Source organism: Gasterosteus aculeatus, chromosome 2, assembly GCF_964276395.1.
Source record: "Gasterosteus aculeatus chromosome 2, fGasAcu3.hap1.1, whole genome shotgun sequence".
In the NCBI taxonomy this organism is placed as follows: domain Eukaryota; kingdom Metazoa; phylum Chordata; class Actinopteri; order Perciformes; family Gasterosteidae; genus Gasterosteus; species Gasterosteus aculeatus.
The window spans coordinates 7,007,425-7,022,633 of NC_135689.1; the positions used below are offsets into that span (position 1 = coordinate 7,007,425).

Below are 15,209 nucleotides of genomic sequence, written 5' to 3' on the forward strand. Positions count from 1 at the left end.
TCTGGTCAGCTTAAGGACGGTGCCTAGTGAGGCAGACTTGTTTTGGCATCGGCCGATAAAGAGGAATGCCGCGGAAAAGAACAGTGAGGCTTTGATCCTTACCTTTTCACCATCTCTGTAATTAAGCCCCGAGCTTCCACGGAAAACATTTGCCAGCTGTGCTGGAGCACTCAGCCCTGGAGCCTCTAGGCTTAAAGATACTTTTCCCCCAGAATACGACAGATTCCGTTTTATGAACAATCCCGAAACTCCCTTCTCTTGCCTTATTTAGATTTAATACTGCTTTCTCTGTCTTCCAACACCATAACAAGAGCTGCGGGTAAAGATTTCAATCTAATTTTGGAAGGGCACTACAAAAGCGAAGGATCTGTTTTCAGGCCTTTTTGTTAAATTTGCTTTCTTTTCGCAGGAAATCTGTATTTGCAGTTAAACGTGTGTGTCAACAAGTAGGAAAATAGTGGATGGGGGATTTTCGTTAGTTAGTCCATTATTTGGATTTTAATAAATATTCTAGTTTCTGGTTCCAGGTCACATGATATTTTACAGAACATTTTGCTTTGGACAAAACAATAATGTCAGCAATGTGCTACACTTGTCTTCCTTTTTCTCAGGGCTTTAAATAAAATATATCGAATGAGCCCCGATGGGACGATGCGAAAGTGGCCTGTAGCTTAAAGTAAAGCAGCTAAATATGCTGTAGGAGGCTGTCGTGAGATCACCACGTCCCATTGATGGTTTGAGACTCTGTGTTCCCATACGAGTTATTTCCCCTGAGATCCCAAGGGAAATGAAGACGCTCGCGGACGGCAGATCATTGAAAGAAATGACCAGACGTCGGGCCCATTGAACACACAAGATCTGCAGGAATAATGTGGACACACTGTTTGCTTAATAGAGAAAACAACAGTCAGATCATTTAAAATAATGCTTTGCTCTTAAGGAAGATGGAGATTTAGAGCAGAGGACTGGATGTCGCATGTTTTCTGAGACTTATTTTTTTAGTGGCCGCTAATAAAAGTCCAAAAAAACAAAACGCTTGATGGGACAGTCCAAAATAACCCGTGTACAGACGCACAGAAATTCCCTCGGTCGTACTTAGCTACAAGTTCCAGTAACTGCAGAACTTTTATTTTCCTTGGTTAGCACCAATAAAGCCCATAAAAAGAATTGACTGTGACCAAAGGCCAGGCAATGGTATAGTAAGCAACTTGACCAATTACTGTTATAATGCCCTTAAAAACCAAGATATGCAGTAATCCCCTCGTGGCCCTTCTACAATGGGGCGACGGGACAGTGTGTCCCACCTTAATGTAGAACGCAGATATTCATTGGGAGACTTGAGAAAGCCTTCGTTCAATAATTCCAAACTGAGCGAGCAGAGTGAATGAGATCTTCTTTGTTTTGCTAACAAATTCTCTCTGGAGCGGTTTACACATGTTGTTCTGTGGTTTTTAGTTTTATACATGGCGACCTTGGGTTTGCTCAGATGTGGTGGAGGAGGGAGAACGATGGAGGGAGGGGGGTAGGTGTGTGTGTGTTTGAAGCACATGTGTTGGATTTAACCACCATGGGGGTAAAACAACATTAAGCAGCAGGGCTGTGTCCCCCCCCCACGGCCCCCCCCGGCATTAGAAACAGCTGCAACCTGCTTGTGTTCTATCATCTGCCGGATGGGCCCGGACTCCTTCAACTGTACAGGAATCCGCGTAGCTTCAGTCGTGGCGTGGTTGTGATTCGTGTTCACCGTGTTTTTTTTTAGGTGCCATTTTTCACCCGCTGTGAGTTGCTTGACGTAAATACGTTTCTGTGTAACACGTAAAGCGCCTTGTTGTCTTTCCAAGAGCCAGATGATTCCATTCTCTCCCTTGTCCCTACTTTCAATACGGAGCCCAAGCAGCAGACACGTAGCTTAGCATAACGTGTCTCGGGCGCCACTCACGGTTCGATGTCTGACAAAGACGACCGGCTCGTAAGAAGAAGAAACATCTGCAATGTATTTTTTTGCACTTTGGTTTGTGCGCCAGTTAAACAACAAGCCACTAGGTGTTAATTGGTCATTTGTGAGCTTTACTGAAGAGGCGCTTGAGGCCGATTCGCTCTGGCCGTTTCCACCTGTTTTCAGGCTTTGTACTTATAGTTAAACGGTCACATTTACTGTACAAATGGTTTCTGATTCATCTTTATTGGAACTAGACACGGTATTATCAAACTGAATTACTGCCGGATAACAACAGCAATAATTATAATGATCTTCATATCTAGATCTTCTCTTGTCAGGAGGGGTATTTGTTCCCTCGGCGTTCCTGCTCAGGCGCCCTTACATCCGGCGTCCATCTCAACCCGCCTTTTCGTCCCTGCCGAACTCCCTGTCCCCTCATTCTATCTTCATCTATTATGTATGTCTCTCCACCACCTCGGCATGAGCTGATCCTGCTGCTGATTGGCCAGGTCTCCCCCGGTCCGTCCTGCCGTCCCGCCTGCCATCTGTGTTTGTCTCTTAGGAGTCTTTTCACAACGTTGATCCTGGCAAGGAGATGCACGTAGCTGAACCTGATGTGAATGTGTGCCGTGATGGGATCTCACCAAATGGAAAGAGTGGAGCATTCCTAACATTGCTAGAATGAGAGTATGATGCGTGTGATGCAGCAATGATATACCTGGCTGACCTTTTTGGGGAGTTTGATGTTGTAATGTTTGCAGATATTTAGCCCACACCCAAATGTACAGGTGCGGACCCTTGTTCCTGTGAGGTTACAGTTTAATCGGTGTGTGCATTTTCCAATGATATGACAGATTTACCACCCAAAATCAGTAACTAAAACGACAGTTCCAGAATTTTGTCATTAATTAATTAATTTAAACTAATTATGCTCAATAGGGGGATTGAAATACACCCCCGAATATCTTTTTATTGCGTCCACCTAATTCATATGAATCAGATCCCTGCTAAATCATCATATTTTAGAAGCTGACGGCCAGGTGTTGGTTGATAAATGATCTCATTTTTGTTCAATAGACTTGAACGAGCACACAAGAAGATTTTACCGTAAAGAGGGAACTATTTTCCACTTAAAGACCACAATCATCAAGGAACGTCATGGCTCCAAACTGAGGAAGTGGTGTTTCATGGGTTGGAAACCCAAGTACAACTTGTGCGTTCGAGTGTGCATCATTTGGCGCTCGGCGTTGCCGCCCTGGCTTATTTATGGGTTCCTAATGGGTCCTCGCCCCCGGGCAGCGTCTCTCTCGTAGCGAGCCAGCCAGCAGAGAGCTGCGTTGATGGGATGCTAGACTGTCCCTTTAGTGTGCGAGCTCATTGTCTGCTGTCACGTGTGTGTGTGTGTGTGTGTGTTTTGCTTTTGGCTTAATCAGCAGTGCTGAGTTCAGGAATTCCAGTTCATCGGAGAGAGCGAAAGCGGGAGAGTCAGCAAGATAGCAGCAAGTGGGAGAGAAGACGGGGCTTCGGCAGACGATGAAGTCATTTTTAGTAATAGCGCGGCGGTCGCGTAGTAAAGGGAGGATGCCGGGTTTCAGAGGCTGAGAGCTCGAGTTAAGGACAGCGGCAGACTCGGTGGATTCGATGTCATGGCTCGGCTCGATGGAAGGAGAAGTAAAACGTAACGTTACCCCCTTTTCCTTCGAGTAGCCGCCACCGCAGCCTGAAAGGTGACTCGTCAGATTTGTGATCCTCGAATTTGAAAAAGATGATTGTAATGACTCCTCAATTTTTCCATCTAGTGTTGAATCGGAAATGCTCCGTGACAATGGATTAAACACCTGATTGTGAATTTTGGCATTTCATAACCTTTAGTTTTTAAATCGAGAATGGCAGCCTTAGTCTGGCTTGAGTCCTGATGGCTGGTCCCTTTCCAAGTTACTAAAACAAATCTATTCCGTGGCCACTTTGCGGCAGATGAAACTCGCCCCGCAGATACAGAGCGACACTAGCATTGATTTGCTTGTGTCCACCCGATGGATCTAAGTCGTCTGTGGAGTTTCGATGCGTTAAGGACAGTTCTGCCTCAATGGGAAACACTCGGTAAGTTCGTTGGCATTTAGTACACCAACCAGCGTGCCCGTTGACTCTGAGCTCTCGTTTTTTACCCCCATTGAGCAAATTGATGGCGGGCAGGTCGACCCTTCCCATCCCAGCGGGGAACCCACGGGCTCTGTGGTATGCACCAATTACAGTGTCCCCACCAGCACCCTTGACTGGTGAGTGTAGCTGAAGCCAAGCGGGTGACTTGTGTTGGTGCTGCGGCCCTCAGGGGGCCCTCAGGGGGCCCTCAGGGGGCCCTTAACTTCGTTCACGTGTTTTGAAGTTGGCCTTCGAGTTCAGCCACCGAGTGACTCTATTTTTATCGCAGCAGCCCATCTCTTTTTGTAATGATTTAGTAATTGTGTATTATTTGTGCCTCCCCTCCCTCCCCCCTACACATGACGTGTGTTCTCTGCTTTTCTCATTAGGAGGACAGATAAATATCGGGGCTCTGTTATGATATCTTTATCCCGTGTGTACACGGAGAAGATGTAGATGTAAACGCGGCCTTTTATCAGACCTCCATTGCAGCGTTGGCCAGCCAGTCGAGTAGAATTCGGCGGTTTATTTGACAACGGTGATTTGTTATGGTGGAGTACGGCAGGCTTACCCGCCATGACTGCACTCCGGTACAGAGGGCAGAGTGGGGCTTCCTCTCGTTCGCCTCATTTTCTTCCCGTCTCGTCGGGTTGTTATTCGTTTCCCTCAGATCTCGTCCCGACAACACACCCCGCCAACTTCCCTTTGTTTACCTTTTGCGTCGAGAAATCTCCTCAAGTGGAGGAGATTTTTTTTTTTTCTTCATTTACGGCTTCTCTGCCTCTATTAGTGCATAAGAGTGTTTATTGTGCCTCATAGTCGCTCTCTCACTCCGTCCTTCTATAAACACAGGCTTTGCCTTTAAACTTGGTGTCTACATTATGTTTCTGCAGCTGTACCAAGAAAGGTGTGTTAATGGACGCGGGGCCGTGTTTTTGGTGATGAATTGTGGGTGTTTTTAATTGACTCGCCTGCTCTGGTTTCAGATGACAAGCCGGCGCAGGAGGAAGACTTGGCCGTGTGCCAGCACCCCGAGTGTCCGGAGCGCCGGAGGGCCTCTAAGGTAAGACCTCCAACCTGCCGGGTCAACTGGAGGAAGATTTATTTCTCCCTCCTTCGCTCTCTTTCTCCTGTTTGTTACGCTTGATTTATTGTTCTTTCATTTCTCTTTCTTCGGTGTAACCATATGATATAGTGCCTTATCCTCGCCACTTGTTTGCGCTTGTATTTGTTAGTTATATTTCGTATTGCGTTAGCGGCCTGTGTGTGTGCGGGTTGGTGCTGGAGTCAGGTGATGGTGAGAAGGTGTGTTTTGGTAGATATCTTTGCTGCAGAGAGAGACTTGGGCTGCTTGTGAGGGACGACACAACGGCAGACTTTTCCACGGAATCCTGCCGCTGGTTTGCTGCTTCTCGCCGACAGGCATCGCTGGTTTCTTTTAAACCAATGATTAAATCACCCATGGAAAACTTCAGCTAGCCTTAACTGAGGAGTTATTTAAACCCAAACCATAATTATTCCCACCCTAACACAGTCAAGTTTATTTCTGCAGCAGGGATGTTTATTTTTTGGCAACAGGGATGTGTAATGCTTTTAGAAGGCATTGACAAATGATGTAGTCCCGCCGAAACAGACGTTAAATCAATCTTAAATGGCTGTCAAGCTTAGACAGGATTCAAAAAAAGAAATAAATGAAGATTTGTGCATCCTTTCATTGTCCCCCTGAACTCCAAGCTTTTGATTCACCTGGATGTACCTCTTTTGTGCTGCATTGACGCATTGGAGGTGAAGCGGGCCGGCAAAGCTGCTGCTGCTGCTGCTGCTTCTTCCTCTTTTGAGGTGTTAAAAGGGGCGTGTTGGTCGGTGCTCTGTGTCTGGCCACTAGACTGTGAAATGATTTCTTCCTTTGAAGCCACTAGTTTTGGAAAGTGTGTGTGTGCGTGTGTGTGTGTGTGTGTGTTGCCTCCTGGCTGTTTTGGTTTGTCGACCCCCTCCTGGCCTGAGCATCGGATGGATTTTCCCAGTGAATCCACACGTGGTCGACTTCTCGCCACACAGTGAAGATAACACGGTGCATTCAGGCAGCAGGTGGAAAGAGAGCGAGATGGTTTTCAGAATAAAACAATGAGAGCATTGAGACGTTTTCTTTTTCAAATTTAGTTTACAAATCAAAGTCTACTACATTATGGGTCAACAGATTTGGTCTCAAACCATCCGTAGTATTTTTGGACGCTTTTAGCACTTTTGGGCTTCGATGAGGTGAGCGGGTAAGTCATGGAGCTTTGGGACTTCCTAGCAGTTAAATGGTTCCTCACAGCTTGACTCTCGTTCGGCTCCATCTTATGGCTCGAGCGTTAGACATGCGTTGCTTGTATCAATTTTTAAACAGCAGGGGGCAATGTTATGGCTGCCTGGACCTATAGTCCAAAATTTGATATGTTACTTATTCCCCTCCACAGCTCGCAGACACTGTCGTGTCTAGAAAGAACCGGAACATAAATACAACTTTTGTCAACCCCACCCACTTAACATTAAACTTGTATGCTTCCCTTTCAGGGATTGTGTTCAATGTGCTGTTCCTCCCTTTGATATTCTAATGGCTTTTGCACAAAGAGCTTACACAAACAAAGACGGGCCGACAACAAGAGAATCTTTAGGCCGGTCCTGCGATGCCTTTTTTTTAAAGCATTTAATTCCCAGACAGGCCTGTCTTTGGTCTCCCACTGCCACAGACCCCCCGGTGGGGCCTGCGTCTCTTCCAGTCGCAGCATGATCGGGCTGAACCCGAAACCAGTTCACCTGCGCCCCCGATTTACTGCCCCCCCCCCCCCCCCCCCCCGCGCGCGATCCGCGCCGTCGCCACACGACGCAGCGGCTCTCCGAAGCCTACGAGAAGACTTTTTTTTTTTTTTTGGTGACGTGACACATGTGGTTCCAAGAGGGCTTAGCGGCCTCTTTGGATCCTTTGCTGTGGGCTCGTGCGAGTCCCCGGGGTTTATCACCGGCCCGCGGGGGTCCAACAGGAAGGTGACGTCTAGTTCAGACTTCTTGACTGGGTTGGATTCATTCGAGATGATGTTGTGTTGGTTAGCGCTCAACGCTAGTCTGAACTTGTTCCCTGGATCTAGACTTCCAGCGACAGGTTTATTATTCCCCCCCCCCCTCTCTGCTTCTATCATGCCTCCCTTTCATTTCCCTCCCTCGGCTTTGACAAAACAGGACAAGACAAGCCAAAAGGTGTGGGTCGCCTTGGCAACTGTCCCCTCCCTGCCCAAATAGCTGGAGGTGCAGAGATAATGTTAAGGATGAAAAGACGTTTCAGTGAGCTGCCTCTAACTTTCATTATGCATTTCTCTCTCTCTCTCTCTCTCTGAAAGTAATTTTCCACTCGCGTATATTTCCACTTAATAACTTCTAGAATTCAGGAGACATATTCGCAGCATTGTAAGAAAGTTTTTACCCTCTTAGATTGAAAATGGATTCATGAAAAAATACACACAAGTTCACTTTTTTTTTTTTTTTTAAATCGCTCCATCTTTTAGCTCATGGAAGAATATGAATATCTAATCTTTTTACTGACTGTAGCTCTGCTTAAATAAATTCATTCAAATTCAAATCCCTGTTTTCTACCGTTTTGCCGCTTGTCTCATCACCTCATTCTGTTCCTGGAAATTGCGAGCTCCATTTCGGTGGAAACCGTTCTGACTGGTGTATCTGAGAGCGTCACTCGGCCCTCGCCCTCCCCCTCTCTTTTTCTCTGCCTCTATTGTGTCAGTCCCATGTAATGTGTAGGTTTAGGGGCAGTTCATGTTGTATTCGTCAGCAAGCACAGAATCCCCACATTACGAGCGGCTGAATCGTTCAACCTTCAGCCCTTCTCGTCTCTTTTTATGATCGTCAAGTTGGATATTTGTCTCACCCGTTTTTTGCTGTCCTACAAATACAGACGTACCGGATTTCGCGGCTTTCCCGTCCACTGACCTGCTTTGCTGAGAGTCTCACCTAACTGACAGTGACAGGGACCTGCTGAGGCTGTTTCGTAAACACACTTTTTTTTTTTTTTTTGGGCTCGATGCCCACTTTCTGTAGTCAAAGGCCCGATGGCTGCTGGGTATTAGGTGGCTTTTCCTGGCTGCGATGGATTAAATCCCACCTTCCCGTCTGTTTGATTGCACCCCTTCCTTCAGCCTGCAGGGCTTGACTTCTCGTACGGCCTTTAAATCGGGTTTTTTTCTGGAAAAACCGGATCTGAACTCCGGTATAACTGTAGAGTTCTTGGAGAGTTTACATGAAGTAATCCACTAGTGTAGATGGTGTTCTGCAACGCTCCGATGCCTCTGGATTCATGTAGACATTTAAGGAAGCTGAGGAAAGTTAACTGATTGCCGTTCAACGAAACGCTGACTGTCCAGATGGGTGTTCATTTTTGTTTAATACATCAAAATATGGCTGTTATGTAAATATCTATGTTAAATATAACTACGTTCCGCAGCGCCCACGCAGCGCCCACTAAACACACCGGCCCCGTCTTTTATAGGACGTCTTTGGCACAGAGGTGCTCTGGTGTTAACGGGAACGTTGGCACGCTAACACGCTCCCAGTGACACGTGAACGTGCCTGAAAAAGGATTCTGAATGCACACGCCAGATCCAGGCAGTGTTGTTGTGGTTAATTCGGCTGAGGAGCTGAGCAATGTACCAGAATTTAATGAGACCGAGTAAAGCCTGAAAGAATTCTGATATTATTACAAAAGTGATCCCTGGCAACGTCTTGGAAGCGAGTGTTTCATATGGTGTCAAAGGTCACTCCGGATCACGCTTGCTGGCCCTCACCTGCATTCCAACACATTGTTCTTGATTCACTGGTCTTTTGCACGATGGACCAGTTTGAGAAACATTTATTGCCTCCGCCAAGGAGTTTGTGTCTGTTTAAGCAATTCGACCGCTCCCTCCGTGTTTTTGCAGTCATCAGCTTTGTGGCTGTGGACCGTCTGAGTTTACGGTAAGTTGATTGGTCACCCACCCGTTCACCAGACGTCTTGCAAACAATTTCACTCCACGGGGGAAGAAAACGGATCGTCATGTTAAAAAGCTTCAGCGCCGAGGAGCCGGCCTCGCTGTGCGATACACGTCGGCCAACTCGCGTTTTAACGAAGCGCACCGTGTTTATCCTGAAACATCCTCGCGTTCAGTCATCGATAATCCCATGTTTATATATAAATCTCTCCCCAGTGGAGTAACCCTGTTGGGATGTTGACCCCCCCCCCCCTCTCTCCTCCCCCGCCGGCAGGCTACGACAGGCCGGCAGCCCCCTCTTGCATGGACGCACACGAACCACATCAGCTGTGAACCAATCACAGGCGCTGTACTTTTCCTGTATGGGGTCCGTGGGCCCAGAAAAAGAAGCCCATGACTCAGAGACAGTGACTCATTTCGCATGAGATCACCGTCAAGTTAACGGAGACATGACGGGATGAAAATGTGAGAGGAAACACAGAACGCAGCATTTAGTTAATAACTTGGAAACTATTTATTCTTTTCTTTTTTCTTTTCTTTTTTTACGTGGAGCATTTCAACAATAGCAATATTTCTTTTGACAAAAATAGATTATGTTTACTGTTAAAGTGAAACTTCACTTCTAAATCCTAAATGATCGATTGGCACCAGAATGTATCCTTGTTCTGTCCAATACATGTGGTGTTTTCTGCTGACTCTTCCTGGTAAAAACAATAACTTGTATTCAACAAATGGACCAACGGGTGTCTACCTATCGACCCTCCGATACATAATATTTTGAATTTAATCCTCACTGATTTTCAAGAGCAAGCCCTGACCCCCCTCCCACCGATCCCCCCCCCAAAATGCTGTAATGCCACTGGCATGCGCAGGATGTCTGTGTGTCAGGGCGAGTGGAAAGGGGGTCAGTTTGAAAGGCACCCGGGAGAGTCTCCGGACACTGATTTACGCGTGTGCATACATATAATGTTCCGCCAGGAAAGAACAAACACTACTGAGGGAGGTGTTTGTGTGCCCCCCCCCCCCTCCTCGCCCCCCCAGGAACATCCCAGTCAGGAAGCAGCATCGCTTCAGACGGGGGAATAACAGGAAGAGGGTACCTGACTGACTCTGCGATGGAAGCGGCCTCGTATTGGCCGACCGATATAGCCGGGATTCAAAGACTTAAGAGAGCAGACCCCCCCCCCCGCAGTGAGGAGATAGATTGGGGAAAACAACCCTCCCCCCTCTTTCCCCTAAATCCCTCGCTTGCGAAGAGTCTTCCCATTGCAAACCCCACTAATTGTTGGTTTGCTGTGTGTTGGGAAGGTAAACAGCCGTGTGGGAACAGCGGAGGGCTCCGCTTATCTGACGAAGAGCTTTGTACCATCTTCGATTCAGGGCGCGTTATTATGGCGGCGGACGCGTGTTCTCCAAGTCACCCTCAACTGAAACCAGCCCAGAAATCGTGGAACTTCCAGCAGCAGCATCACAGAGGAGATATTCGGCTTTGATTATTTTCTTAACTTACTTTTTTCTGCCCTTATTTTTCCCCCCTCATCCTTCTTATCTTCACGGCCACACGTGCCTTTGTTTTTTTTTCCTCCCTTATTTAACTGCTCCCTTGAACACATGAAAGAATTCAGGGCTTAAGGGTTAATGAGGGTAATGCCAAGGTCGGGCATCAAGGAAAGGTCACTCTTTTTTTCGGCCCCTCAACAATGGCGGTGCCGGTGGGGTCTAATCCTTGGAGATGATTGCATCGCCGCTGTCCACTTATTTTTCAAATACAGCCCTCCCCTAATTAAGGCTGACAGTAGGGGGTGGTTGGGTAGACATGGATTCAACAGGTGCCTTGTTTTGAAGACACAGGACAAGTAGGACCCCCCCCACCTCCCCCCACAGCCCCCCATGTACTCCAAACATACGCACCCCCACCCCCCCCCACCGGGCCTCAGAGGCTTGAATTGTTTTTGTGAGCTGGCTAATTGCGGGGGATTTAAACACGGTTCATCTTGGATTAACCTGAATGACAAAAGAACAGAGAGTAGTGGGCTTAGTGTCCGCGGTCAGCGCACGGGGAGAACATTTGACTATAAATCACACTTGCACCACACTCCTGCGCAATACTGTACTCTCCCACACAGGGGGCTGCATCTAATGCTGGTTTTCATTTTTGGCTCGTGTGCCGATCGTCTGTTTTTTTTTACATTTGGAACCAGAGAAACGCTAAAGGTTTTTTTTCAGCAATTGAGCCATAAAGTTGTTGGATTTAGGAGAGACTCCGTCGCGAACGCAGACGTCTCCGATCCACAAGTAACGTCCTTAAATCTCTTGTTCTTCAATCGCAAAAACAATCGGTCCATGCTCACGCGTGGGAGACAAATGACAAGTCGTGGATTAAACTGATTGCATTATCTCTTTTTCCAATAATTGATTAATTGACTCACTCATCACTCCGGCTCTAAACATGGGCCTTTTGTGATGGAAGTTACCTCCACGCGAGATAAGCCTCACGATCACTGAAGACATTACGCATCTGTTTTCATCAGCCGAGGAGCGCTAGTGAATCAACCCAATCAACTTTCATTCCCTCTGGGAAATGACTCAAAGTATTAATATATTTTCAAATTACTTTCCTATTAATAGACCGATCAATTTATCAACTTAAAACAAAAAGCTTTTGAGGCGATTTAGCGATGACGCAATTCATCAGGAAATCACCTCTAAAGCTTTCCTTTTATACATCGGGTCATTTTTCATTATTGGAATTGTGAAAGTAAGTTACCTAATTTTTCCTCCAGTTATTTTCCAAAACGGTTCTGGGCCAAACGGAAGGTGAGCCGAGTGTCGCTCTGTGAGTGTATTTACTCTAATGTTGTACCACTTGTAAAGAAACCTCAACTCCCCCATTTAACCTTTGGTGACCTCCGGGGTCAAAGTGAAGTACTAAATCCGGCGGGGGAGTTTATAACCGGCATGAATGTCAAATAAAAATGGCCGTTGATCAGAGAGTTTGGTTTACGTCTTGTAAACAGCTGAACCACAAAGGGGGGAAAAAACCTTCCTAATCCCCCCCCTAAAAACGGGCTCCGTTTCAGTGTTATTCAGTGATTTCTCATGAGTCAGCCAGGATACGTGTGAGCTTGTGGGGGTGTGATCGAGCAGATAGGCGGGGTTGAAGATTGTCGGGCGCGTGTGTACTTGTGTGTGTCTTCCGGGCAGACCGCTGTAGTAAACAGAGCGACCCTCTCAGCGCAGTCACGTTCATCCGATCCCGTGCCCGTCAACTCTAGGACGCCGTTTTTAACCCCGAAGATTATTCTGAAACTCCCTGAGAGTCACACACACACACACACACACACACAAGCGACTACTACTGCAGAAGTTTCGATCCAGACTTGGGAGTAAAAACCTTCCCCCCCGCCCGCAGCCTGGTGGAGACATTGACTGGTTCTTCTGCTGACCGTTGTCTTTCTCCGGGGAAGTGGACTTTTCTATGGTAGGTGGACTTAATGTAAAGAGCCTGCGGGAGTCTTGTGTGACTTTTGTTGGCGTGGGTGGTTGTGGGTTTTCATTCATGCTCGGTAAAAGCAAAGCGTAGCCAGATACAACTGTGACTGTTGATTGTTTTTATTATTGTACATGTGTATGTATGTGTATATATATTACACATTATACAGAAGAAAAGCTCCAAGCTGTCGAGAAATCATTTTGGTTTGAAAAATGAGTTCCATGTCGATGTAGACTGTGTCCTTTCTTGTGTTTCATGTGTGCGGCCCTGAAGGCACCAAAGTACACAACCGCATCGCTTTCAGACCAGCACTTTTGATCTGGTTTTCCTCCTTTTGTCCGCATACTTTACATCTGCTTCTTACGTCAACACACACAGAGTTCTTTCCTTTTCTACATACTGTGAACGGAATTAGACGTGGTTTACAGAAATCAACTCTGAATTGACTTGAAATACCCAGTCCTCCTCCTCCTCCTCCTCCTCCTCCTCCTCCTCTTCTTCCTCTTTCTGGTCTTGTTCACTGCCCTCATGCGTGTCTCTCTCTCACTTCTGCCCTGAAGCTACGGATAGAAAAGCTGGGTTGCGTCACAAAATCCAGCGAAGACCGTCTGAGACGGCAGACATGACGGCAGTCGCTTGGGTTCGAGCAGAAAGAGGCCAGCTGCTGGCGAGTGGTGCTTCGTATCCAATGCAATCGTATCGATCACCCCGAACGCTCCCTGGAAGTGTTCAGAGGATTTAGTGGGGTTTCTCCAGAGGAAGCAACTTGCGTGGGACACGCCACCGTGACCGGTGGTGTGTGTTATTTGGCTGCCATGTAAATATTTCACTCTGCTGGGGATGGGGGGGGGGGGGGGGTCGGGGTCAGATGTCCATCCATCTTCAACCGCTCGGGGTCAGATGTGTTTCGGCTAAATACTTTAATAGAGATAAATATTAAATAAATCATTGAATGTCACAGTGTTGATGTTTTAATTTCTGCTTTGAATTCAGTTGGGGGGAGAAAAAAAAAAAAAAAACGACCATATCCTGCTAGAGTTCTGGAAGACGAGGAGGAAATAGTGTTCATTGGCAAACGGTGGCTACGTGTTGAAACGTTCATTCGAGTGGAATGCTCCGCCTGCCTCGCAGGATCCACCGCGAGCGCGTTTGCTCCTGAGTTTGTTGTTTGTCGTCGATGGTCGGCGGGTTAATGACGGCTCCACTTATTCTGAATATCCGGCTTGTGAAACCTGGGTGAACGCTGCCGGAGCTTTTCTTCATGTGTCACGTTGCTGACACACAGAAAACATTATGAAATGTTGGGTGCAGTTACACTGTCAGAAACTCACTCACACATTGCGTTACAACCAGAATCAAGTAAGTGCTATTTAGAGTGCTACCTGGTCCAGGTATGGTCAGCAGAGGGGTGTGACTTTCTGCAGTCCTGATGTCTTTGGGGGACACACTCAGCGTGGTTACATGGATTGGAATAACTGGCTTAGTCGGCCTGAAATCGAATTATCCGTTTCATGTAAACACCTTTGTCCGACTAACACCCCTGGATAACTCGATCCGATCCAGTTGGTAGTTCGACTATTGAGGCATGTAACGGTGAATCGGATAAGGAACTGGACTTTGCGTCTTTGCGCATGCTTGAGATCCAATCACAAATAGTAGAGGGATGTAGCTTCACCTTGCTCTCCGTTCGCCATCTTTCTCGTAATGTTGATGATGTTGTGGTTGGTAGTGGCGAAGCGGTCAAGCGGAAATGGCTGTATCACAACTAGTTGTAATGAAAACCGCGCCACCTATCGCATCGGACATGACATGCTTTCGGCCAATGATTCGATTTATTCACTGCCATGTATATTGGGATAATAGCACCTCCCCCCGAAAGATAGCATAGTCCGACTAAGCAAAGATTCCAATTATAACATCATGTAAACACACTTACTGTTGCCTGTTTAATGAACCCTTTCCCAAACAAAAGGGGGGGATAAAGTCTCAGCAACTAGATGCAGCAGATGCAGATTTGTTTTAGGCCGTTACATGTAGCTCGAGGCAGATCCAGACACCGAACAAGTTTGCTCAACCCAAGAGTTTATCTTTTGGGTAAATTAAAGCAAGCAACTTATTTTCTATTTCATTAGTGTGTCACATGTATGAATGTGCGGTATTGCTCGTTCGGCGCTTATTGCCGTGGATCCTTTTGATGGGACATCCTTCCAACGTGTGTGTGTGTGTGTGTGTGTGTGTGTGTGTGTGTGTGTGTGATAATGTGGCAGTGCGGCTTTGTTGCCGCTGTATAACAAAAGAAACTGCGGGCCCTGGCTCTCCTCTGCCTCCTCCTCCTGACAGATGGCGGGAGAAGAAAGCGAGCGGTCGGCGGCTCTCTGCCTTGCCAGTCCTCAACCGATGCATTGTTTATTTATTGAGAAATAAATCCGACCTGGGGGGGCGGCTGTTTCCCGCTTTGATCTCCCGCAAGCCTAATGGCCGCTGTTTTCAACTACCGGGGCCGCGGCCGACGGCAACTCTGTATAATGTTTAGGAAAGCAGGCCCTCCCCCCGTTGAGGGGGTGGGGGGGGGGGGGGGGTCGTGCGCCCTGCCGCCAAAAGCACGACGACAATCGTCTCTTTC

The 15,209-nt window shown here is 47.2% G+C and overlaps 1 protein-coding gene across 5 annotated transcripts in view; it reads left to right on the forward strand.

Annotated features, from left to right (window-relative positions):
• The window catches only part of plekhg5b (pleckstrin homology domain containing, family G (with RhoGef domain) member 5b), a 49,122-nt gene that overhangs the window by 7,734 nt on the left and 26,179 nt on the right, over window positions 1-15,209 (forward strand). For 2 of the 5 annotated variants that reach the window (XM_040193725.2, XM_040193721.2), the window contains exon 2: window positions 5,065-5,141. In XM_040193725.2, the coding sequence (XP_040049659.2) occupies window positions 5,065-5,141 (77 nt within the window). Of the gene's footprint in view, window positions 1-3,315; window positions 3,667-3,913; window positions 4,040-5,064; window positions 5,142-12,220; window positions 12,575-15,209 lie in introns of those variants that run through there. The other 3 variants (XM_040193724.2, XM_078089367.1, XM_040193727.2) reach the window with 3 other exon arrangements.